The sequence below is a fragment of the Hypomesus transpacificus genome, chromosome 12, assembly GCF_021917145.1.
Source record: "Hypomesus transpacificus isolate Combined female chromosome 12, fHypTra1, whole genome shotgun sequence".
Taxonomy (NCBI): Eukaryota; Metazoa; Chordata; class Actinopteri; order Osmeriformes; family Osmeridae; genus Hypomesus; species Hypomesus transpacificus.
Window position 1 is genome coordinate 8,373,530 of NC_061071.1, and position 25,085 is coordinate 8,398,614.

The 25,085-nt window shown below is 46.4% G+C and overlaps 4 protein-coding genes across 8 annotated transcripts; all 4 read right to left on the reverse strand.

Moving 5' to 3' along the window:
* Nucleotides 1-281: 281 nt before the first annotated feature.
* On the reverse strand, nucleotides 282-3,331 carry LOC124474521 (tubulin alpha chain-like). The gene is made up of 4 exons (XM_047030741.1): nucleotides 3,229-3,331; nucleotides 1,836-2,058; nucleotides 1,570-1,718; nucleotides 282-1,457 (listed from the first exon to the last, which is right to left on the reverse strand). Exons 1-4 carry the CDS (start codon nucleotides 3,229-3,231, stop codon nucleotides 480-482), a joined length of 1,353 nt encoding a protein of 450 aa, XP_046886697.1. The 5' UTR covers nucleotides 3,232-3,331; the 3' UTR covers nucleotides 282-479.
* A 1,058-nt stretch (nucleotides 3,332-4,389) lies between these two features.
* On the reverse strand, nucleotides 4,390-6,391 carry LOC124474520 (tubulin alpha-1A chain-like). Its single transcript, XM_047030740.1, has 4 exons — nucleotides 6,374-6,391; nucleotides 5,770-5,992; nucleotides 5,539-5,687; nucleotides 4,390-5,426 (listed from the first exon to the last, which is right to left on the reverse strand). The coding sequence occupies exons 1-4, from the start codon at nucleotides 6,374-6,376 to the stop codon at nucleotides 4,446-4,448; spliced, it is 1,356 nt and encodes a 451-aa protein (XP_046886696.1). The 5' UTR covers nucleotides 6,377-6,391; the 3' UTR covers nucleotides 4,390-4,445.
* Nucleotides 6,392-7,743: 1,352 nt separating this feature from the next.
* si:ch211-114n24.6 (uncharacterized protein LOC795591 homolog) lies at nucleotides 7,744-10,609 on the reverse strand. Its single transcript, XM_047030739.1, has 5 exons — nucleotides 10,503-10,609; nucleotides 9,815-9,978; nucleotides 9,275-9,497; nucleotides 9,004-9,152; nucleotides 7,744-8,891 (listed from the first exon to the last, which is right to left on the reverse strand). Exons 2-5 carry the CDS (start codon nucleotides 9,815-9,817, stop codon nucleotides 7,911-7,913), a joined length of 1,356 nt encoding a protein of 451 aa, XP_046886695.1. The 5' UTR covers nucleotides 9,818-9,978; nucleotides 10,503-10,609; the 3' UTR covers nucleotides 7,744-7,910.
* A 722-nt stretch (nucleotides 10,610-11,331) lies between these two features.
* Nucleotides 11,332-24,855, reverse strand: bin1b (bridging integrator 1b). 5 transcript variants are annotated; one of them, XM_047030744.1, is made up of 16 exons: nucleotides 24,405-24,855; nucleotides 20,472-20,552; nucleotides 20,292-20,346; nucleotides 19,940-20,034; nucleotides 19,336-19,431; nucleotides 18,991-19,098; nucleotides 18,160-18,245; nucleotides 17,719-17,794; nucleotides 17,570-17,625; nucleotides 17,316-17,348; nucleotides 16,772-16,814; nucleotides 16,374-16,511; nucleotides 14,126-14,161; nucleotides 13,923-13,979; nucleotides 13,709-13,810; nucleotides 11,332-13,175 (listed from the first exon to the last, which is right to left on the reverse strand). In XM_047030744.1, the coding sequence occupies exons 1-16, from the start codon at nucleotides 24,483-24,485 to the stop codon at nucleotides 13,074-13,076; spliced, it is 1,245 nt and encodes a 414-aa protein (XP_046886700.1). In that variant the 5' UTR covers nucleotides 24,486-24,855; the 3' UTR covers nucleotides 11,332-13,073. The 5 variants fall into 5 exon arrangements, with proteins under 5 accessions (XP_046886700.1, XP_046886702.1, XP_046886701.1 ...); XM_047030746.1 differs by lacking the exon at nucleotides 24,405-24,855 and adding an exon at nucleotides 20,687-20,782; XM_047030745.1 differs by lacking the exon at nucleotides 17,316-17,348.
* Between the last annotated feature and the right edge of the window lie 230 nt (nucleotides 24,856-25,085).

Sequence of the window (25,085 nt, forward strand, 5' to 3'; positions counted from 1 at the left end):
AAAATGTTCGTGTGCATGTTGAGGAAAATATTGAGCCACATGGTAAAGCCATGAACAGTTTTGTTGTTACCCCTATAATTTGGGTATTAAACTAACTAGCTGACATGCCATTCATGTTACCCTGTATAGTCTAGTAGCCTTTGCAAGGACTTTCTGAAACTACCCACTTCACTATGTGTGATCCAGTCTGTTACTGTTAAATCCTGTATTAGGATTATATGCTTCTGTCAGTATGCCAGCACCATAGAGATTGCAATTTCTGGAAGAAACACCAAGACAGCTTAATTTTTTTACAGTTTTATTGCAAAAGGTTTGATGGTTTTCGTGATGGGGCAGGGAGGTTTTTGTAGCGCAATGGCATGTGCTTAGCCTACTTCATTGAATGATTCCAATGTTGCTAGTCCATTTAACCCTTTGTATTATCAGGGACTTGTAGCTTGTTATGGAGCATCAGCAAGGTGGAGTTGTTTTTGACATTTTTAATACTCCTCTCCTTCTTCATCCTCATCTCCAACGCTGTCGGTTCCCACTTCTTCATAATCCTTCTCCAGAGCAGCCATGTCTTCTCTGGCTTCAGAGAACTCTCCCTCCTCCATGCCCTCTCCCACATACCAGTGCACGAAGGCTCTCTTGGCGTACATCAGGTCGAACTTGTGGTCCAGCCTGGCCCAGGCCTCAGCGATGGCGGTGGTGTTGCTCAGCATGCACACAGCCCTCTGCACCTTGGCCAGGTCTCCTCCGGGAACCACGGTGGGGGGCTGGTAGTTGATGCCCACCTTGAAGCCAGTGGGACACCAGTCCACAAACTGGATGGTACGTTTGGTCTTGATGGTGGCGATGGCAGAGTTGACATCTTTGGGCACCACGTCACCACGGTACAGCAGGCAGCAGGCCATATATTTGCCATGACGGGGGTCACACTTTACCATCTGGTTGGCGGGCTCGAAGCAGGCATTTGTGATGTCAGCAACAGACAGCTGCTCATGGTAGGCTTTCTCAGCAGAGATGACTGGAGCATAGGTGGCCAGAGGGAAGTGGATACGAGGGTAGGGCACCAAGTTGGTCTGGAACTCTGTCAGATCTACATTCAAAGCACCATCGAAGCGCAGGGAGGCAGTGATGGAGGAGACAATCTGGCCGATGAGCCTGTTGAGGTTGGTGTAGGTTGGACGCTCAATGTCCAGGTTTCTACGGCAGATGTCATAGATGGCTTCGTTATCTACCATGAAGGCGCAGTCAGAGTGCTCCAGGGTGGTGTGGGTGGTCAGGATGGAGTTGTAGGGCTCCACCACAGCAGTGGACACCTGAGGAGCTGGGTAAACAGCAAACTCAAGCTTAGACTTCTTTCCATAGTCAACAGAGAGACGCTCCATCAGCAGGGAGGTGAAGCCAGAGCCAGTGCCTCCACCGAAGGAGTGGAAGATGAGGAAACCTTGAAGCCCAGTGCACTGGTCAGCCTGAATGAGAGGAAAAGATCATTGAATTATGCTTTTTCAATCAAATAAGTCAAGAACATACTATAAGTAGCAAGCTTTAGTCTAATACTAAGTGAAAAGTGAACTTGCTTACCAGTTTGCGCGTCCTATCAAGTACCAGATCGATGATCTCCTTGCCAATGGTGTAGTGCCCACGGGCATAGTTGTTGGCAGCATCTTCTTTGCCTGTGATCAGCTGCTCAGGATGGAACAGCTGGCGGTAGGTTCCTGTGCGCACCTCGTCTGTGGATTAAAAGGGTAGAAACAGGTTCAAATCAAAGCAGAATTTGCAAGATAGAAAGAACCTTTTAAAATATTAACCTTAAAAAATGACTGTAAAAAAAATTCCTTTAGTGTTACCTATGACAGTGGGCTCCAGGTCAACAAAGACGGCACGAGGCACATGTTTGCCAGCTCCAGTCTCACTGAAGAAGGTGTTGAAGGAGTCGTCCCCTCCTCCAATGGTCTTATCACTGGGCATCTGACCATCAGGCTGGATCCCATGCTCCAGACAGTAGAGCTCCCAGCAGGCATTTCCCATCTGGGCTCCAGCTTGGCCGACATGCATGGAAATACACTCACGCTGCAGAAAATAAAGAGTTAAGCGTTAGTGTACACAAACCATAATAAAAAATAAAAAAAGTAATTCAGCAATGACATTAAATTGTTAGTTTTCTTGTTTCACATCGTCTTGATCTGATGATGAAAGTGTCATGCCAAGGAGGACTACGGATGTGTACAGTAGAGACAAATGTTTTTTTTCCTCCCAGAAAATGTAACCTTCTGAAGGTGAACCTTGGACTGGACCTGCTCCTCCCTAAAACAATGCATGGCCCAGCCTTCTGTACAGTTCAAATTTAGTTGCGATAATCGTGAGATTTAAAACATCCCTCTGAGATTCAGTACTATGTGATACATTGCTTCAAGTTGCTTTCTGGACTTTGCTTAACCTAAAATGCACCCTATCCCATCTCCATTGGTATAACCCTGTTAATCAATAGCGATGAGGTTGCTTTCCTACTCAGCATATGGCTAGAGTGCTGAGTCACATAGGGCTTTTACTGCAGTCTTCAGAGAAAGGATCTGACCCCCTCCCCCATGAAAACCAGAAGCAGCCTCTCAGAGTCCAACTCTAGAGGGAAGAATCCAAAGAGCGGGCCACTCCCTACCCCCTCCCTGCCCTCAGCAGCGGAGCACGCTGCTTTGTGTAACACACAGACAGATATCAGATTGCGCCTTTTGAGGACAGACAAAACTACAATGTCTGGACAATATTAGGAATTTCCAAAATACTTTAGTTGAAGTAATATCCATTAGACACATTTCATCTTCTCCTTTTTTTAATTTTTTTTTCAAGCCGATCCTTTTTTTGGTCCTTTTTGATTCTTTCCTCTGGAATTAATGAAATACTGCTGACTGCAACATGCTTTTCCCCCCCATAGGCTAAGGAAACTGCGCCAGTACTGTGGCGTCAGTCCGACATGCTCTCAATCCTCATCTTCATAATGCAGTCCTCACTGCTCATTTGAAAAGAGCCCCCCCCCCCAAAAAAAAATCCCCAAATCTCAATAATGCTGCTGTCCATGCAATCAGTATACTTAACGCTCTAGTCATAGTTTATCCAATAAGCATTGATATGATGTTTATATTCCTGTATTGTTAGTACCGTCTGTACAAAATTCAAGCACCCATTTCTGCTCTATTGAAGTCAGAGCTGGATATCATCTCTGAACTCTAGATCATAAACACTTACCATTTTGTCAGATTTTTCCTTCTTGCCGACGTTGAGGATTCGGAGAATGAAGGCTGTAATGGGGGAGGGAGGCCAAGGCGGGGTTTTTATAGTGAGTCTGGTGTGTGTGGGGGGGGGGAGACAGGAAGCTGTATTTTCACAGTTGGCGGGAGCACAGAGTTCTATGGGCGGGATTAACTGTTATTACAAAAAAAAGGGCGGCCCTGAGCCAGCCAGCTTGCCTGAAACTGAGTCAGAGGGAAATAACCTACTTTTAATATGGGCACCACCCACATTGAGTACTCTCACACCAATGACTCATTTATATCCCTGAGTTTAACCTATTGAATGCATGGAAACAATGGTGCTACAATTGACACTTAACAAAATGCATTGTTTAAAGAATATCCTTGTGAAAAACTGGGAGGGGAAATCAGTTAAACAGGAGATGAAAGCAGAAATCTTGGGCCCTGGGGGAGAGAATGTGTGTATACAGTCAAACCAGGTACTATGAGCCACTATGAGTAAGACAAGTGAAGTGGGAGGAATCTCTCTGTATACAGTATATACAATCCTTTGTATTCAGACTGTAGGCCATACAAAGTGATAGTAATATTTAAAAGTTAGGTATCTGAAGTCACTATACAAACCTCGTGCAAACGTTCACACATTATCAGTTCTTTAGTTTTTTATATTATTGTGAAAATGATGGATTGTAGTATATTTCAAAGTATGTACTTTCTGCAACCAATTGCAATTTGTTGATAATCATTGTAACTGTGGTGTCTCATAGACTTAGCTAATCACAATGCAAAATAGAGGAAGAAATGCCATTCAATGTCCGCCTCAATTTTATGATAAAAAAATTCTTGAAAAGATTTATTTAACATATATTAATTTGGTAAATATAAAATGTAATGTTTAAAATCCGATATCCGCAGTATACATAATAAGACTGCATACATGGGTGCTTATTAGCTTACAATTGTCTAAAACCTAGTTACGGTTGCAGTGACTGTGGCTGTAGTGGGAAAATGTTCTAGAAACAGAAGTTGATGGCAATAAACAGGAATGCAAATTGCAAAAATGACCCACAAGTGACCCACAAGGAACTATCTAACAATAATGGGTTTCACTGAGCATCACATTGTATTTAAAAATGGACAATGGATATTGTAGAAGTAATCTAATTGTCGAGACTTTATTTATACAGATGTTGTTTTGTACTATGATTCTCTCTAGTACTCCTCTCCCTCCTCCTCGCCTTCATCTCCAACGCTGTCGGTTCCCACTTCTTCATAATCCTTCTCCAGAGCAGCCATGTCTTCTCTGGCCTCAGAGAACTCTCCCTCCTCCATGCCCTCTCCCACATACCAGTGCACGAAGGCTCTCTTGGCGTACATCAGGTCGAACTTGTGGTCCAGCCTGGCCCAGGCCTCAGCGATGGCGGTGGTGTTGCTCAGCATGCACACGGCCCTCTGCACCTTGGCCAGGTCTCCTCCAGGAACCACGGTAGGGGGCTGGTAGTTGATGCCCACCTTGAAGCCAGTGGGACACCAGTCCACAAACTGGATGGTACGTTTGGTCTTGATGGTGGCGATGGCAGAGTTGACATCTTTGGGCACCACGTCGCCACGGTACAGCAGGCAGCAGGCCATGTATTTGCCATGACGGGGGTCACACTTTACCATCTGGTTGGCGGGCTCGAAGCAGGCATTGGTGATCTCAGCAACAGACAGCTGCTCATGGTAGGCCTTCTCAGCTGAGATGACTGGAGCATAGGTGGCCAAAGGGAAGTGGATACGAGGGTAGGGCACCAAGTTGGTCTGGAACTCTGTAAGATCTACATTCAAAGCACCATCGAAGCGCAGGGAGGCAGTGATGGAGGAGACAATCTGGCCGATGAGCCTGTTGAGGTTGGTGTAGGTTGGACGCTCAATGTCCAGGTTTCTACGGCAGATGTCATAGATGGCTTCGTTATCTACCATGAAGGCGCAGTCAGAGTGCTCCAGGGTGGTGTGGGTGGTCAGGATGGAGTTGTAGGGCTCCACCACAGCAGTGGACACCTGAGGGGCTGGATAGATGGCGAACTCAAGCTTAGACTTCTTTCCATAGTCAACAGAGAGACGCTCCATCAGCAGGGAGGTGAAGCCAGAGCCAGTGCCTCCACCGAAGGAGTGGAAGATGAGGAAACCTTGAAGCCCAGTGCACTGGTCAGCCTGAATGAGAGGAAGAGATCATTGAGTTGTGCTTTTTCAATCAAATAAGTCAAGAACATACTATAAGTAGCAAGCTGTAGTGTAATACGAAGTGAAAAGTTAACTTGCTTACCAGTTTGCGCGTCCTATCAAGTACCAGATCGATGATCTCCTTGCCAATGGTGTAGTGCCCACGGGCATAGTTGTTGGCAGCATCTTCTTTGCCTGTGATCAGCTGCTCAGGATGGAACAGCTGGCGGTAGGTTCCTGTGCGCACCTCATCTGTAGGGAGGCATAGTTTACCTGTGTATCATAACCTTTAGTTTCAAATTTGATTGGAACCACACTGAGATATTTTATTTACCTATGACAGTGGGCTCCAGGTCAACAAAGACGGCACGAGGCACATGTTTGCCAGCTCCAGTCTCACTGAAGAAGGTGTTGAAGGAGTCGTCCCCTCCTCCAATGGTCTTATCACTGGGCATCTGACCATCAGGCTGGATCCCATGCTCCAGACAGTAGAGCTCCCAGCAGGCATTTCCAATCTGCGCCCCAGCTTGGCCAACATGGATAGAGATGCATTCACGCTTGAACAGAAAGGAATCACTTGGGTCACACGGCTGCTTACTTAAATTCCATAAATGTTTCTAGAAAGCGGCTTACAATAAAGCTTTGTTGCTTAGGTACAGTAGAACAAGCTGGATGAGGCAGTTCAGCTAAATATGTCCAATTGTTCTCCAATTCTAATGTAATTAGAAATGGCATGTTAAATTCATGTTTTTTTCATTGTATGTGATGACACACAACAGCACCCTTTGTAATTCCAGGACAGAAAACAAAGTCTACTCAGTTTAGGCCTACTCTGTTTTTTTTTACTTTTTCATGTAGGGCCAATAAAACTGTCTTAGACCTTGCATTGATGAGGGTTGTCCACATGATCAATATATATATAAAGAAATTGTCCTCACCATGTTTAATTCTCTTGAAGCGGCTGGTTGTTCAGATCTGGAATATGCAGTTGAGGATTTGGTGCCAGGTAGAAGTGCCTGGAGCTGCTTTATAGCTTTTCAGGATTGCTAGGCAACGGTTGTGCATGTTGTGGTAACTAGAGATGTTGGATAAGCCGATACCATTTTAGTTTCTTAACTGAAAGACAGGCGCAAGAACAAAAAGAACCCCTGTTTGTATGTAACCCTGCACAGTCAAGGAAGGGTACCTGTCGTAAGACAGATGGGTAACCAACAACAATTAACCAACTGCTGTGAAATATGACCCACATTAAGTCAATCTTTGGTTGTTCCAAGCTGTTTTTGTCTGATCTGTCAATTAATTTCGCATCACTCACAGATTTTAAAGTCAAGTATCCTAGACCTCAAATGTATTTTATACTCTAGTTAGTGACTGAGTTACATTATTTAAAAAAGTGTGCTACATTGGACAATTTATTTATTGTGTAGATACACACTTAAACTTAGTTCACTAAGTGCAGTATACAAATGTACAGCACAGACTTCTCTTTGGGATCCATTTTCTTAAGCTCGTGTTGTCTTTTTGTCCTGAGGAAAGAAAATGGATACCTCCCCCGAGTGACCTGAATGGGCTATTGTTACGGGAGATCTGGTTGCATCACCATAGTAGTAGCATTTAATTTACAATGCAAATGTCTCCATAGGTGCAAGATTGTCAGGGGACAACCTCAGTGGCTGGTTTAGTTCTAATCCACAGTCTTTTATTAAAACCATAACGCCTTTTAACATAATCTTCTTCGGCCTGCAATGTTTTATATAATTTTAAGACAGCACTGTTTTTTAGAATATATGTTTACGGGTTTGTATTCCCTTTAAATATGTAACACATCCGCATTGTGTTTGAAAATGGGCAAACAAAGTTGATGCACAAAGACTCATATCTCTTTTCTTTTTTTTGATACATTGAGAGTTTCCAAGGGAACCAATGCTTGGAATAGGGTGTCACCTAACCCTTGTGACTTGTTTAATGTAAAGCCAGACCGTTAGATTTGGCAGCCATCCAGAGCATGGCACTTGCAGACAAAGTGAATTGTTTGTAGCATTTACCATTTTAACAAAAGACTCAATCTGGAGGAGTCAGGCAAAATATTTTAAAGTCTAGATTACAATAGTTCACACTTGGGTAAATTATCGAATTATGGTATCTTACCTGGTGGTATATTATTCCTTAAATATGTGTGCGATGTACTTAATTTAATGCTCACTATCATCTTACCAAAAATGGATAGAGAATGTATATGTGGTGCATTTGTTTAATGATTTCCTGAAGATCAGAATTGTGTGCGAGTGCAAAATAAATGATTAATCAGTTTTTCTAAGATCTATTTTATTAAGTGAAGTGTTACAACATCAAAACTGCAGTGTTTAAATGGTCACAGTTATGTTTAACGTGAAAGTGGACGTACAGTATGGTTCTCAAATTAGTCTAACACTCAGCCTTCGGGTTGTGTACGTAATTCTTCAGATCTGAAACCCTCTAGTACTCCTCTCCCTCCTCCTCGCCTTCATCTCCAACGCTGTCGGTTCCCACTTCTTCATAATCCTTCTCCAGAGCAGCCATGTCTTCTCTGGCCTCAGAGAACTCTCCCTCCTCCATGCCCTCTCCCACATACCAGTGCACGAAGGCTCTCTTGGCGTACATCAGGTCGAACTTGTGGTCCAGCCTGGCCCAGGCCTCAGCGATGGCGGTGGTGTTGCTCAGCATGCACACGGCCCTCTGCACCTTGGCCAGGTCTCCTCCAGGAACCACGGTAGGGGGCTGGTAGTTGATGCCCACCTTGAAGCCAGTGGGACACCAGTCCACAAACTGGATGGTACGTTTGGTCTTGATGGTGGCGATGGCAGAGTTGACATCTTTGGGCACCACGTCGCCACGGTACAGCAGGCAGCAGGCCATGTATTTGCCATGACGGGGGTCACACTTTACCATCTGGTTGGCGGGCTCGAAGCAGGCATTGGTGATCTCAGCAACAGACAGCTGCTCATGGTAGGCCTTCTCAGCTGAGATGACTGGAGCATAGGTGGCCAGAGGGAAGTGGATACGAGGGTAGGGCACCAAGTTGGTCTGGAACTCTGTAAGATCTACATTCAAAGCACCATCGAAGCGCAGGGAGGCAGTGATGGAGGAGACAATCTGGCCGATGAGCCTGTTGAGGTTGGTGTAGGTTGGACGCTCAATGTCCAGGTTTCTACGGCAGATGTCATAGATGGCTTCATTATCTACCATGAAGGCGCAGTCAGAGTGCTCCAGGGTGGTGTGGGTGGTCAGGATGGAGTTGTAGGGCTCCACCACAGCAGTGGACACCTGAGGGGCTGGATAGATGGCGAACTCGAGCTTAGACTTCTTTCCATAGTCAACAGAGAGACGCTCCATCAGCAGGGAGGTGAAGCCAGAGCCAGTGCCTCCACCGAAGGAGTGGAAGATGAGGAAACCTTGAAGCCCAGTGCACTGGTCAGCCTGAATGAGAGGAAGAGATCATTGAGTTGTGCTTTTTCAATCAAATAAGTCAAGAACATACTATAAGTGGCAAGCTGTAGTGTAATACGAAGTGAAAAGTGAACTTGCTTACCAGTTTGCGCGTCCTATCAAGTACCAAATCGATGATCTCCTTGCCAATGGTGTAGTGCCCACGGGCATAGTTGTTGGCAGCATCTTCTTTGCCTGTGATCAGCTGCTCAGGATGGAACAGCTGGCGGTAGGTTCCTGTGCGCACCTCGTCTGTGGATTAAAAGGGTAGAAAAACAGGTTCAAATCAAAACAGAATTTGCTAATCTATGTGCGACAGAAAGAACCTTTTAAAATATAAAAAAAAAACTATACAAAAATTCCTTTAGTGTTACCTATGACAGTGGGCTCCAGGTCAACAAAGACGGCACGAGGCACATGTTTGCCAGCTCCAGTCTCACTGAAGAAGGTGTTGAAGGAGTCGTCCCCTCCTCCAATGGTCTTATCACTGGGCATCTGACCATCAGGCTGGATCCCATGCTCCAGACAGTAGAGCTCCCAGCAGGCATTTCCCATCTGGACTCCAGCTTGGCCGACATGGACAGAGATGCACTCACGCTAGAGAGAGAGAGATAGGAAAGAATCCAACATACGTTTCTATATTAAAACATAAAAAATAAACTGCCAATTAAGAGCCATACAAATTTTAGGCTCATTAGAAATGTTATGAATGAATTAAGTATTGATTCAAAATCTTTGACAATTACACATTTTCTAGTAAATAAATATTTTTCTCTAAATACATAAAATGTTGAATAAGTATACACACATTTAGTAAAACTGTAACGTCTGTAAATATTTGTCACAGAGAATGATTCCCGTTAGAAGAAGAAGGAAACAAAGAGCAAACAAAAGGCCTGATGTGAGAAGCTTACCATGGTTGTAGTTTCCTCAGGCTGACGTTAAGGATCTGCTGGAGAAATCTTGAGTGTGAGTCTTCTGTAGCAGGTCCGCTGTATTTATAGCTCTAGTGGACACCGTGGTAACAAGGCTTGTTGGTGGTTACAGAGGGGTTAACTCTGTTTGGATGATCGAGTCCCTGGTTGCAGAAAGAAAAGCCAATAGCTCAGCTCCAGGGCACGCCGTGCAAACAAACCTTGTCACACACCAACAACTATCTAATATGCACAGAGATAATGAGTAACCACGACGATCCAAACGACTCCACCCAATACTCGACAAAAGGTTGCTACGGTGATTTCTATCAGGCTATACTCAACCACCAATGTAGGAGAAGTAGCCTAGATGCTCCCGGTAAGATTACCAAAAACCCTCCTGAAATGAAGAATGCGCAACAGATTTCCTCCCCCGAGCTGTGCTTCCTGAGCCATTGTTATTGCAAAGCCACCGTTCCCCTCCCCCTGTCCCCGAGGCCTGCTTGTTCTCTTGTGTTTAACGCCTGGTTGAGTGTATCCTTTGGTAACAGAAACACCATTGTGACCCTTTCTCGTTCTAAAGCAGATCTCCGTTTGTATGATTGATTTGCAGAAACAAATCCCCGATGTGCACTTTTTGATATATGTTATCTGAAAAATAAAAACGACACACGCAATACATACTCACCAGACAAAGGGGCTAGTTGAATGCGAGAGCTGAATGTGAGCGGTTCCTCCCAAAACTGGCAGCCATTAAAATGTGCTTTGCAGTTCGGCAGGCTTAGGCAAGTCACTCTGCCACCTAGTGTTGTAAACGGGATAAAGAAACGATCATGCAGCAGGGCGCGGCAGTGTGGGGATGCACATGCGCATGCTGAAGTGTCCATCGATGACATTTTTCCTCTGCATATACCCATCCTGTTGTCCTTCCTCTGAGGGCAGTCAGGTGCAGTGATCAGCCACATCCATTTGGGTTGTATTCACCTCCTGCCTGGTCAGGAACATGGACAGGAGAGCGATCTGTTATGCATGTTTTTATTTGGGTCATTTGTGGAGGAAACCCCTTGTGAGCATGGGGAGAACATGTCAACTCCACATAGAACGGCCAGGGAGATGGGGCACCGTTTGGTGCTCAGTTGGGCTAAGTGGGAGTCAAACCCAAGACCTTCTTGCTGTTCTTGGGGGGACACGGCAAGGCATTATGGGTCCCAGGAAAGGGAACTAGGGCAGATGTTTTTATGGTTGATGTCACTACAGGAAACAGTCTAAAACGGTTAACAGTTAGAATGCACCACAGCTGAGATGAAGGACCTTCTAACTCCATTTGAATTTAAAGTCTGTAGAGATGTCTATCTAAAATGACAATAAAATGGTAAGGAGTGGTATACAACATTTATCTGCTGGTTTCATGCCAGACTGCCCACATGGTTCATCTAATATATCACTGGCACTGGCACTGGCACAACCAACTGTGCAGCAAACATGTCTGGCATGAGAAATAAAGTCTGCACAATTGATGGTGTGTCAAATCTGTCTTTATTGTTTTGGGCTTTACCACAGACATTCTCCATTGACACACAGTAACATACTGTAACAACAGCGAGACCCAATGTTAATTTCCAGCAACATTCAATAGTAGTTTGAACAGGTCTGTCTTTGGTATTCAGCAAGATATAAAATGGGTGTTCAATATTTGGACTTTTAATATTTATTTTTAGTTGAGTAGGCTACTATTTGTATGACATGGACAGAATGACTCTCACTTCTAGAAAAGAAGACGTAGTAGTTACCATCCATCAAATTATGTTTTCATATGAACACTTTCCAGACAGATATGTTAAGATGTTGATTTTCAGCAATACAACAGACTCCTCATATTAGAATGAGGCCCTGACCTGAGATCTAATAGAAACAAACACTACAGAGAGCCTGCTCGTGCCTAGTGATCCAGTGTTTCACAAAGGATGACTACACAGCTTGTCCAGGGATCCCCTCTATTGTTTACGAGCAGGGAGAAGCCTAATGTGTGTCCTCCTCATTTGAGGTTATACAAGTATGCAGAGAGAATCAGAGAGACAGCTCACTCAGCTGCACTGACCTACTAGCCCACACAGGCCAATGAGACAGTAAACAGGTCACATATAAGGTCACACGGAATATGAAGAGCCAGTTTTGAGCATTTCCATAGGGCAATATAGAAATAGAACGATAGCCAACAGCGCAACGTCTACACAATTTGCCATAGTAGGCCTCTTTTATACAGGCAAATGTGTTTAGCTACATCAATATGCAACAATACTTTTCAGAAATTGTTACATGTGTTTTTAGCTCTGTTTCCAACAACTGTGTGCTTATCACCTCCAAAACAAATGATAAACAATAATACAATCGGAAATAGTCGATCAATGCCACACATCACCTACAAGTCCCTAACCGATTAATGGCCACAGAAAAATCATGTAGACAAACCAATGTTCCCTAATAACATTTCAATTGCAGTCCACACAAGGGCCAGGTCTGTAGGACATGTTTATAAGTCCCTGACCTAGAAACCATGTATTTTCATATTGTTCACAGACAGAACTGCGACAACAAGAGCCGATACCAGAACATGCCCAATCTCTCTCTCTCTCTCTCTCTCTCCGGCTCTGTGAATGACAGGTTACAACAAAGTAAACAGCTCTAAAATAAACCATGCAAACAACTCTGTGGCAGAATCTCATAGGCTAATTAAAAGTCAAAATGTAAACTGGCATCCATACACTACAGCTATTGTTGTACATTCCCTTCTTTCTATTGTTAAACTCGAATTTTGTTTCCAGTGACCACATTCACAGAGTGTAAAACAAACAATCAAAATAAAAGCGTGCTGATCAGTTCAAATTAAAGATTGCTCAAAGACCTTCCAGAGGTGGTGGTACTTTGGTAGTGTAATACATTGTTCTTCATTTCACCCTTGAACCAGAAGTCAGGCGTAGGTACAGAAGTCATAAAGGGATGAAGCGGGTGCCAAAAGTTACATTCAGTAATCTGTGAGTGTGTTTAGGCAGATCATTGATTAGGTATGTATGTCTATACATTTTTCACTGGCACAGTTCTAACCCCACTCAATGAGGACAATGTAAACACACAAATAAAAAATGTAACCATGAAATCCACTCTGTAATGCTCAATTATTACCGTATGGGTTTTCCAGCACATTTAAAACAAACATCCTTGCATTGAGATGATGGTGTGCAGGTTCAATGGGACACCCAGCTCACAACCTCTGGGTAAAGTTCTCAGGGAAGACCCCCTTGATTGACATGTTCTTATGCTGGAGCCAATGATCTTCTTTCACCCCCATGAGCCAGCCGTCATCCTGCACACAGAGACAATAGCCTATACTTAGAGCCGGAGTCAAGATGGAGTCAATGATAGATTTGTGAACTCAGTGTACATGATGTACAATAGCTCTTATCTCCTTTCTTAATGTATTGTTCCTTATGTAGGATAGATTATACAGTATACCTATTCAGGTAATACAGCTTGTATTGTAAGTGTCACTTCTATACAATAATGTGTAGGGGTGGGGGGAAAAATAGATTTACATATGAATCGCGATTCAGTCTTCTAACAATGTATGCTTCATGTTTTGGCAACCCACAATGTTTTGAGGCTATCTCGTTGTTTATGATCATTGACCCATGCACTTTTGTAAAGCTCTCTCTTGGAACTCGCTTTGGATAAAGGTGTCTGCTAAATGAATAAATGTAAGCATATATTGAATCAGAATTTGACCCCCAACAATTGATTCGAATTGTGAGGTACCAAAAGATTCCTACCCCTAATAACGTGCATTGTTTATTGATAGTCAATCTACTTCAAATGCATTCAAAGTGATTTAGAACGGACCTGTTCATCAGGGTTGTCGAAAGCTATGACCAGCACCACATCTCCAGCCTTCATGTCCAGCTCATCCCCATCAGTGGCTGCATAGTCATGCATAGCTTTCACCTGGAAAAACAGGCAAACCAATCAGTATGTACCTGCCCCTTTCCCTCTACCCTACTACGTAGTTGGTCTCCATGGTTACAGATCTTGGCTGTGCAACAACAACATCCCCCACCTTGAAGGTAAATCCGTCAGGCATGTCTACCCCATCAGAACCATTGGTCACCGGACTCTGGGAATGCAAATCAACAAGAGACCAACACTTATGAGACAAAGAGAACCATCCAACAAGCGTAATGTAGAGCTAGGACGACAGGGAGGGCTTTGTATTTTCATTCTTCTGGCTATGGGCTCATTGTGCTTTCTCATCGTACTTACCCCAGCAGTGTCTGCTGCAGCTTCTGCTGAGTCAGTCTGTGTGTAACAGAGAGGAGGAGAAAAGGAGAGGAAGAAAGAGTCCATTAGTGACTCATGGAAAGATGGGAATGACCAGTAGGTGTGTACTTCCCCCCACACAACATGAATAACCAGCCACAGACATGAATAACACGACACACACCCAGAAAGACATGACATGCACACGCATGTCCAAACCTACGGTGCAACCACTAAGCTGAGTCCTACCACCACCACATCGTTTACTTTGTCCTACAAATGAGAGACTGAAACTTGATGAACCTCCAGAGCGAGCCATTGGTCAGAATGTTTTTTTTTTTCTTTTTTTTTTTCTTACTGCCATGATCCCCGGTCAACGATCAACTCAGCTGTCCATCATGGTGTTTGTGAAGCCTTAGTCTCTCATCTCTAGCAGGCGCGTACCCTAGGGCACAGGCTCTCTCCTAGGTCGTCTCTCCCCTCCTACTCACACTGGCCAGCTCCCCGTCTGCGATCGGCTCCCACTGCGTCTGCCCCTCAGCGTTAGCCCAGCCTGTCTGCCCCTCCACAGCCCAGCCCGTAGCCGCGTCTTCCTCCCCCAACCCTACCTGGGCCCCTCCATCATCTCCCCAGCCACCCTCTGACTGCACCGCCTGGGGCTCGTCCTCTCCCCAGCCCGTTGGGGCACCCTGGCCTCCTTCAACCTCATCCCAGGAGGGCTGGGTGTACGACTGGGGGGCAGCCGGTCCGTCGGCGTCCCAGCCTGGCTCGCTGTCCCAGCTGGGCTGGGTGAAGGGAGGGGCGGCCTGGGTAGCTTCCTCCTCCGAGCCTGCCTCCTGGACGTAGTCGTGGGGCTCCTCTGTGGCTGGGGGTTGCTCTCCCTTGGGGTGGAGGGGCAGAACGGGATGGCAGGTAGGAGGGGGGTGGCAAAGGGTGGAGTGGGAGAAATGCGGAGGTGTTGCGGGTGGACCAGATGGGTTCATTGACGCCGCATCCAAGGGTTACATAGGTTTTGAGGACATGGGTTCACAGGGTGGGTGGGAGTCATGGGGCAGTGTTTGAGGATCAGGGACGGCATGGGACCAAGCGGGGGGGGATGGAAGAGAGACCGGTGATTGCTGATATGTGACATGATGAAATGGTCCGAATGTCTTACATCTCGGACCCCCATTCTCCTCCTCCCTTCTCTCCTGCCTCACAGTCCAGATCCTTCATTTCAGCATGAACACAATCCTCTCCTCATACTGAAGCCCGTCCCAATGACAGCTTCTGATTTGCATATAGATAACAGAGTGTATTGGGGGAAAAAAGGTCTGTTGACCCTCAGGGGAACAAGCAGGATAAAGAGATCAAGAAGAACTTACCTCCCACGATTCCAAAGATGGCGCCTTCCGTGAGGCATTAAGAGATTGAGAGACCGGGTGAGATAAATGAGAGTGCAGATCAGTGAAGTCGATCCCGACACCTTGGCGTAAAAAACTTGCCACTCAACACCTTTCATCCACCAGACACAAAGATTCTGTCTGCCTGTTCTGCTGCTCTGCGAAGCGGCATTGTATGGAGGGCTGGACGGATCATCCCTCTCCGTGCTTAGAGAGAGTCCGTGCATACAAAGGCCATGCATCAAACCAGGGGGTGCGAAGGGAACCACAAACAAGACCCAGATCCTGTTGTAAATAACCACAGACACCGAGAGACAAAAGGTCTGGTTCCTGTTTGTGATGACGACACACCTCTTGGTATGCCACTATTCTACCAAAGCGAGTTCCTCCGGCGGCAGCCAGCGTTTGACCCCCTGAACCTTGACTCCCCTGTCCTCTCCTGTCCTTGTCTGACCTTGGGGAGACCCACCTGGGGGGCGTGGTAGGGTGCAGCCTGTAATACATCCAGGTCCATATCCAGTAGACTAGCCCCTACTGAGGGCACACAATGCTACACACACACACAGACACACAAACACGTACGGGAGGTAGAGAAGCATCAGGTTTACTGATAGAAGCAACAGGGAATCTGACTGGTTGTCGAGGTACAAGAGAGAGAGGTGGGGAGGGAGTGAGGACGTGGTGTGGCTAGGGATTGGCTGACAGGGACATTTGTTCAGGAACGTTCCGGCGAAAGGGGTGGGGGTGAGAAGAAGACAGGAAAAGGTCAAGATGGAGAGAATGAGAAGCCTCCTGGCCTCGATGAAGGGCTGCGAAGTAAGAGATGAGCTTGACCGGCGCGTTGAGAGGAGGTGCTGCTGGTGTCTGACCTGTGGTGTGGTGTCTGGGATAGCGTCAGGCACCATGGCCTCTTCAAACAGGTTGATGATGTTCTCCTGTTTCAAGTCCTGAGTCGGCGTGACCCGGGGCGGAGGCCGTGAAGGAGGTCCGGGCCTCAACTGGGGAGGCTGATTATCGGGGCATGCACACACACACACACACACACGAGGTAGTGGAAGACACAGGCACAGCAAATGTTAGTAAACACACCGGCTTACTAGACATACATGTTGTGACACTATGGTTGGTATATTTATTGTTATTTTCAATCCTCTCATATAAAAGTATGAGACAAACCTCAAACTACCTGTGTATATTCCTCATTCAACATTACAAACACACACACAATTTACTGGAGAGACACATTGGCAAAAATATCAGACTTTACCTTGGTTGGAGAATCAGAGGTTGCATTGTGATTGGCTCCATCACTAAGAAAGAAAGAGGGGAAATTACTTGTTGATTCTGCCCTTTCACCTGATAAAATGGACATCTGTGTGCAGTGGCATATCATGAACAGATGAGGGCAGCAGTCCCATGCACTTAACTGTGAGCACATATGGAATCAAGAGCTTAGTCCATAACAAACAGGTTACAATGGGATCTTACAACAATTACAATGGGATCTCTGACCAACGACTTTTAAAAGGAACTTCCAAACAAAACATCACAGCAGAGCCCCCCCCCAGGCCCACATGCACAAACCTTTCACACATTCTTTCAACAACCTCAACAAGACCCAACAACAAACGCCCGGTCAGCGACGTGAGTCCTTTGGGCCTCGTCACCGCAAACACAAGCCGAGGGCGTAGCCCTCCTACAGAGGAGCACTGGCCGAGCGTTTGACATGTGACCACACAGAGGAAGGAAGTCTCAAATACACAGCAGCTCGTGTGTGTATTGTTATTTGTGGTCGTGACCAAAACTGTTACCTCTTCACGGGGGTTCCAGTCTTCGCGCCCTTTCTGCAGGGGGGGGGGGGGAGTGGGGAGTGGGAGGTTGAGGTCTACTATGAACTTGTACAGTTTAAACCTCAGTCAATGGACTGGACATGCATTCGACATTGATCGTGTCGCGGGGCTTTGTTGTGTTTATTTTTGGCTGGTACGTGTAGAGTGGTCGTGTACAAAGACACAGCGTGGGGAAACGTCATTCGAAATAAAAAGGCAGAAATGCGTTGACTCACTTGACCAGTCGCTGTTCATCTAGTTTGGTCATGATGTCATTCAGGTTCACGTTGAGCTGAACACCAAGAAAGAAGAGCAGAAGGTCAACCAATCAAATCAGTCGGCAGGTCCGATCAGCCCATGCGGTCATGCAGGTTTGCCATTTCACCTTGGCCATCTCTTTGTGGAACTTCTCCTGGTATCCAGCCATACCCTGGAATGTGTTAACGTAGAAGCCAACACGGCTGCAGAGAGAGGAGAGAGAGAGAGAGAGACAGAGAGACAGAGAGAGAGAGAGAGAGAGAGAGAGAGAGAGAGAGAGAGAGAGAGAGGAGAGAGAGAGAGAGAGAGAGAGAGAGAGAGAGAGAGAGAGAGAGAGAGAGAGAGAGAGAGAGAGGAGAGAGAGAGAGAGAGAGAGAGAGAGAGAGAGAGAGAGAGAGAGGGAGAGAGAGAGAGAGAGAGAGAGAGAGAGAGAGAGAGAGAGAGAGAGAGAGAGGAGGAGTTAGGGGATGAGAGTTTTCCTGTCCCATCCTGGCTGCCAGCCCCCCGTGTGTCTCGTGAGGACATTGAGGTGGTGGTTTCCTGTTGGGTGTTGTGGCCCCCCCCTCACCTGTTCCATAATGCAGGGAGTTCCTCTTGTAAATCCACATTGATCTCGTCAAACACTTTCTGAGACCTCGCTAGCTCCTCCTCCGCCTGGACACGCCACACCAAACGCAAGAGGTTCAAAACAAAGAAACGGATTCTGGACATCCAGCATAGCTTCACCATTTCACTTGAATGAAGCATATGATTGAGAAAGGGTGGGACTACTGGTTGAGAGTGAGTTTTGAGGGGGGTGGGGGCAGAGTAGGGCAGGACATGGGTAAGCAGGGCAGGACATGGGTAAGCAGGGTAGAGCAGGGGTTTGTAAGGCCGAACAGGGCAGGGATTGGTAAGTGGTTTAGGGCAGGGCAGGCGTGAGGGTTTGTCAGTACCTGGCTTCTGGACAGGTTAGTTTGAGCGACATGATGAGCTGAGAGCATCCCTTGAGCCCAGCCAGGGGCAGCCTTCTCCAGGACAGACATGGGCTAGCCGTGCACACACACACAAACACACACACACACACACAGACAGACAGACAGACAGACAGACAGACAGACAGACAGACAGACAGACAGACAGACAGACAGACAGACAGACAGACAGACAGACAGACAGAAGAGGCAGGCACAGATAGGAGAGACCGATAGGGTGGAGAGAGAGAGAACGGAAGTAGGACAGTGACGGACAATTTTAATTTAGAGAACAAACATTCTGTTAAACACAAGCACATGTTATTAATGTCTGGCTATTCGGCAGCTGCCAGACTCACAACTAACCAACGAGAAACCTCTAACTATCATACAGGCCTCATTCAGTACACTTCCACACAGCGGGATGCCCAATTTTGTTCGGCTACCTTAGCCATCTTGACGTCATCCTTCTTTTTTCCCTTCTGTAGGGAGGCAAAGTGATGTCTTGCACTGTCATAGTCCACAAGTTTCCTGTCACGCTTGGCAATGCGTGCCTGGGTTCCACAAAAGAGGGAATCACAAAAGGGAATCACAGACATAGAAATCATTGTCTGATGATTGTCAGAAGTGAAACCTCATCGCATTTAATGGGCACAGCAGATTCAGAGGCTGCAGTATAGGAACATATCACTTTAACATTGATGATTTCAAAAGGTCAGAACATTTACCGTATAAGTCACAAATAAAACACAAGTTATGTAAATCTAGGTTTCCAAGTGGCACATACACACCTTGACGTCGGGGAACTGCGCCAAGTATGTATCCATGGAGATTAGAGACTGGTCCACAAGCTTCTGATGGTAGTCTGTCCACAGAGAATCTGTGTCCTACAAGATTCACACATGGATAGGTGCCCGCACACACACACACACAAATACATTTATATACACAGCTTCACAACACCATAGGTCGCCGGACAACAGGGCTGATAATGACCGATTGAGTTGGAGATGTGTACCTAGCTCTACTGGGTAACATTAGGGAACTATTGGACCACTACAGACAGACTAGACCTAAAGCTCCTGTTCTTTACCTCCAGGTTATTGTCCATCTCCTTTTCTATCATCTCCTTCTCAGGTGGAAGGATGAGAGGAAAAGACATGCGGTTAAGAAAAGGGAGGAGGAGGAGAGCGTGCGGGGCATGGAGGATCACGGACTGGGACGCTTCAGGGGGGGAACAAAACAGGTCTTGAAAAGTCGGAGATAAGAAACCCTCTGGGTGATTCAAACCTTTCTCTTTAGCAGGGGGAACAGCTCTTTTTGAAACCTGCTTCAATGAAGACCAGACAAAAGAACACACCCACCCACTCACACCAAGGTGTCAGTTCTACTCACCTCTACCATAGCGTCCACTTCTTCCTTGCCAAACCAATCTGGTTCGTACATGTCTGCCAGACAGTCCTGCAGTCGCCTGGACGCCTCATGCATGGCTGGGGAGACAGACAGACAGACACATAGGCAGACACACAGACAGGCAGACAGACAGGCAGACAGACAGACAGACAGACAGACAGACAGACAGACAGACAGACAGGCAGACACACAGGCAGACAGACAGACAGGCAGACAGAAACACATGACAGACAGGCAGACAGAAACACATGACAGAGTTACAACAACTCATATTGACAGTTGTAGGACTACAACACACAAAAAGAAACTGATTGGAGTAGGGCAGGCTTCTTACTTTTTACTGCTACTAGGTAGGCCTTCAAGTCTTTCTGCAGTTTGCTGCCCTCTAACTGGAAAAGAAAAGAAAATCTAATAGTGATGGTGGTGGTGGTGTGTGGGCTTGTGTGACGAGGGTCTATGACAGGGGGACATCCATAGAAGAGGGAGGGGTTTTGAGACGTTCGGCTGATCTCACCATCTGCTTGTTGAAGTTTGTGACGCCCTCCTCGAACGCTGTGTCCCTGGTCTCATCTGCTTTCCCCAGCTTCTGAAGGACCTGAAAGAACAACGAACAGCCATGCCATAAATATCTCCACCAAACCTCAGACAGACAGACAGACAGACAGACAGACAGACAGACAGACAGACAGACAGACAGACAGACAGACAGACAGACAAACAAAGACTAACAGTGAGTGGAGCGATCACATTCACAACGTGACCCATGATTATCATCCCATGAGGAAGAAATCAACAAAAGTCCAAAATTCTTTCTTTCCCATTTATCGGAGCAGCCTTTAGCTGGTCCTGAGGATTATTTTAGGCCTGCTGTCAAAGCCATGTGTCTCCACTGTGTCTCTAGGAGACCAGCTGACACCAGGGGTGGGAGTGTTCACCAGTGTAATGTCGCTCTCTGTCACTAGGCCATTTCCCCTATGCCCAAGTTTCAATTCTGCATTCTTGTTAACCTCAGACTAGGCAGAATGTGAAGTCATCAAAGAAAAAGCTAAACGGCACACGTTCAGAGAAGCCTGATAGCAGAGTGGAGCCATAAGACATACAAGGACAGAGAGTGCCAGAAAGGGCACATTGTTGTAGAATGAAAGCTCCCGCTTTGGGCCGTCTTTGTGTCAAAAGAGGATGTTACCAAGGTCAACAGCTAATCTGGTCAGCTGACAGCTCCTCCAAACAGCTCTAACACCCCGGCCACCTGGTTTCCTAATCCTGGCCGGGTCGGGCCCCCGGGCCCCTGGCCCCCGCCCACAGAGGGGCCTGGGACTTCCCCTGCAACCTACACCAACGTCAACACCACAAACGGATTTGGGCTAGGTGTTACACACAGGCCTGTTCCTTTTTCTGTTCAGAGGCCTTTGACCAATGCCACTATTGTTTGAGCAGATCTAAATTTGCTGGTTTAGTGATCGTGGTTGTTTCATGATAAGACATGATTTCGCAAAATGACTTAAGCGTTTTATATCATCAGTGAATGGGGACGAGGTCATGGCGAGAGACGGCAACAAAACAGACAGTTTAGCATTGAAAGACACACAGGGTCCGTGGTCCAGAATGGGACCTTGAAGACCATAAGATATCTACTGGACCACCATTGCAGACTGAGACAGACTGAGCATGTTCTCACTTCAGACAGACCCCCATTGCTAGACTTTACTGTATAGAGACTACTACTACTACAACCCCCCTCACCCCGCCTATGTCAGCCCATGCCATGGAGGTCAGATGTCAGGAACTACAACCTTCACGGAAGAATGTCTGGTGGGATGATTGGGGAAAGGGTGGGCGGGTCTGGAGGGATAGCAGGAGGGTGCTGCGAAACTCTATCCAACCCCCCCCACTCCCCCCCCCCCCCTCCCCTTCCTCAACACTTCCATCTTTTTATGGCACACGGGACAGAGGGAGATGCTGCAGCCCCTCGCCAGGAACCTCGAAGAACTCGAGCCGTGACTTAACACTCCGGTGCAAAGTTCCTCTGCGCCTTGAACCAGGACGCAAGTGGCCTCGCCGTACAGATGGGAAGGACCGCTCTCTGTGCTGCTCCACTTTGTCGCGTACGCTCCGAGTTGTCATATGCTCGTGTGTCACTCGGCATTGAATTAACAGTTTAACAGTGGTGAGTCACACAGGTTCTGAGAGGAGTGAATACCATAACAGTCTATTCTTGGACATTGAAGACTATGAACACCCATAAAGTATGTCACCAACTACCAAGTGCTGAAGGCACAGTCTCTACCACTTTCTATCCGACACTTTGTGTCCCGGTTCATATTCCATAGCGATTCCTTGCTTATCTAGTATTTCATATTATATAAGGTATCTAGGTATAGCCACCATGTCAGAGTGGTATGTTTGAGAGGGCTGTTGACAAGCTCAGTGTGCATTACCAGAAGCATCTCTCATTTGACTTTCACTGATGTCGTTACAGCGCCGTTACAGCCCCCTGAACTCGTGTGATTATGTCACACTGTTCAGAACACACACACGCATAAGGACCCTGTTGGACAGGCCAGCTCCCTTGAGTTACCTCTCTTTGGCTTTAGTTGGTCAACCCCTAAAGACATGAGGGCTTTAGGAAATGACAGGAGATTTTCCAGGAGCCAGACAGGTTTACGTGTGGGACTGTGTGAGCTGGCGTTTTCCTCTCTCTCTCTCGCTATGTACCGTCCATTAGTGTGCATCACAGAAGCCTGAGCAATGGTTGCTCACAGGTCACACTGGTGTAGGATTTCAGCACCGAAAATACCCCCCTAGACACCCCCCAGGGCTGCCAACCCCAACCACCACTAATCTAAACCCCCCTCTCTCACACACACACACACACGCACGCACGGGTTCTGGGGTATTAATGAGAGGAAGGAGGCCTGTGATCTATTCATAGATAACCCATGGTCCAACACTGAGGCATGCTGGAACAGGACAGGTGTGCGGGCAGGGCTGAGGGGAGGGTGGGAGGGCGGTGTTGGCCTCTGGGTCTCCAGGGAGTGGGAGGGAAGCCAGGGGCTGGGCCGGTCACCTCTTGGGGGAATCGTTGTTTGGGTTGTCAATGACATAGGGTCAGACCGACGCTGGTGAAGGCCCAGAGGTCAGTGTCAGAGGTGTGTGTGTGTATCCATACAGCGGACGGGGCCAATCAGCCTCATCCGGTACCCCCTGGAGGAGTTCTCCCATCATGCTGTGCACACAGACCGCCTCCTGGTCTGGTCTGTAGGTCTCCCACAGCAGGTACTGACATTTACGTCACTATGACAACCATGGTAGCACTCATGGTGTTCTCAACATTTCTCCAGCCAATGGTCAACCTTTGTTGACACCTTAGGGGAGGGATTGATGTGGCATTAGCCAATAGCTGCTGACGCTGACTTGGCAGGGCAGAAGCTGGGGGTTAGGGGCTCCATGCCAACATAGGCTGTGTAACACTCCTCAACTGGTTTGGGTTCCAGAGGGAAGAGGAGACATTGACCTTCCCACTGAAGCTATCAAAATGATAGGCGGTACTTAACCAGGGGGCTAACTATACTATTCCCCTCTTGGAAACATGCTATATGCTAAGTGCAGCACATTCAGTAAGTCTACAGCTGTATTTGAGTCATACAACCCATGCGATCCATCCAAATGGTTGATGTCAGTTCCTGACTCAATGGGATGACATCCCATTTTTACTCTCTGACACACACACACACCCTTCTCTGTCCCTCATCAAAGTAAAATGATCCATGTCGAAAATGTTTGACAAACTAAGAATGATTTAAGGAAAATTGAAAATATATGTTCCCATGCCCAACTGCATGTTCTTAGCATCCTGTTTGCAGTCGAGCGATTAGAGTGTCGCGGTTAATACCTCACGGCTTACGCAAGGAGAGTGATTAGAATAGACAATAGCGGGGTTGCTTCGGAACCTGGGATGAGCTTGTAGGTAGAGTGTTGACATGTCGCAAGCAGACTTGGTGTATATACATCATATTCACAATAAAACGACACTGCGAAAGTATACGTTTGTCATATTCCTACCAAGAGCGAATTGAAAGAGGGATTGCTATTAATTTTGTCTCGACAAAGTTGCAGACAAAATAGATCAATGCCCTGGGTGACACAAAAATGACCTAAATGTGCTACTATAGTTTCGTGACGTAAAAAAAAACTTGGGTACGCTGTTATAATTTACTAAAGCAGGGTCTTATGATTTTGTCGCGCATCCTCAGCTGTCAAAATAAGATATAAACCTAATAGAAATAACGGTGAAGGTGTTTTTACATTTGCACCGATTGAAAGGGAGGTCGGCTATTGAAAACCATAACACTGACTGTCAAGCCAAACAAGATGTATTGAAAGCCAAAAGTTTAAAAGTGAGCAACAGTTGCCTCATGTCTCTGTAACTTTATAGCCTACCCCTTACCTTTTCTTGAGCTCTGGTGAGCTTTTTCTGTACATTGCTTGCCAGTTTCCCGGCGGTGACCCCTTTCCCCATCTCAGCCATTTTACACTCCTTGTGTAACGGATCCCCAATACTTGGACAGTTGATAATATGTAAAAATGGGTAAAGAAAGGGCTACAACTTGTCGTGTGAGGGAGTGTTTAAGAAGGAGGTACTCCCCAAGATTCTGTGCTGCGTAAAACCCTCCTCAAGAACGATGTGGGTTGCGCGTAATTATAATCCCGATGACAACTTCTTAAAGGTGCAAAACAAAACCTAACGGTGAAGTTGATTTACAAAACAAACTCACGTGTTAAACAAAGACAAAATACAACGTATACAATATGAATCAAAAAGCGTATGTATAGGTTGCAGGTTCAGATATCCTGTACACTTTGTTAATTGCTGAAGCCTCCAGCCCGATATGGAGCGATTGGGTTTCCCTTCTTCTCTCTGTCCATCCCCTTAAAGGCACAGTTATCGCTGTTATTATTAGCCGACAACTGTTTCACCACATGCAACTGGTGTCTGTGTTACTTCTTATAAACTGTGGCGCATTTGGGTAAGGACTGCATGTTGTTTTAAACTGCTATATCCTTGGGTTCATATCTAATCATTTTAAAAGTTTATAACACGCGAGTAATTGTCAGAGAAAACTATGAT

Excerpts from the sequence above, each read along its gene's own strand:
- LOC124474521 (XM_047030741.1), bottom strand. Across the intron at positions 1,719-1,835 it reads CCTGGAGCCCACTGTCATAG|ACGAGGTGCGCACAGGAACC; the intron begins GTAACACTAAAG and ends TTTAATCCACAG. Across the intron at positions 1,458-1,569 it reads TTGATAGGACGCGCAAACTG|GCTGACCAGTGCACTGGGCT; the intron begins GTAAGCAAGTTC and ends CCTCTCATTCAG.
- si:ch211-114n24.6 (XM_047030739.1), bottom strand. Across the intron at positions 9,153-9,274 it reads CCTGGAGCCCACTGTCATAG|ACGAGGTGCGCACAGGAACC; the intron begins GTAACACTAAAG and ends TTTAATCCACAG. Across the intron at positions 8,892-9,003 it reads TTGATAGGACGCGCAAACTG|GCTGACCAGTGCACTGGGCT; the intron begins GTAAGCAAGTTC and ends CCTCTCATTCAG.
- bin1b (XM_047030744.1), bottom strand. The coding sequence starts at position 24,485 with ATGGCTGAGATGGGGAAAGGGGTCACCGCCGGGAAACTGGCAAGCAAT. Across the intron at positions 17,626-17,718 it reads TCCACAAAGAGATGGCCAAG|CTCAACGTGAACCTGAATGA; the intron begins GTGAAATGGCAA and ends CTTGGTGTTCAG. Across the intron at positions 13,811-13,922 it reads CTGACGGATTTACCTTCAAG|GTGAAAGCTATGCATGACTA; the intron begins GTGGGGGATGTT and ends CTGTTTTTCCAG.
- LOC124474520 (XM_047030740.1), bottom strand. Across the intron at positions 5,688-5,769 it reads CCTGGAGCCCACTGTCATAG|ATGAGGTGCGCACAGGAACC; the intron begins GTAAATAAAATA and ends GCCTCCCTACAG. Across the intron at positions 5,427-5,538 it reads TTGATAGGACGCGCAAACTG|GCTGACCAGTGCACTGGGCT; the intron begins GTAAGCAAGTTA and ends CCTCTCATTCAG.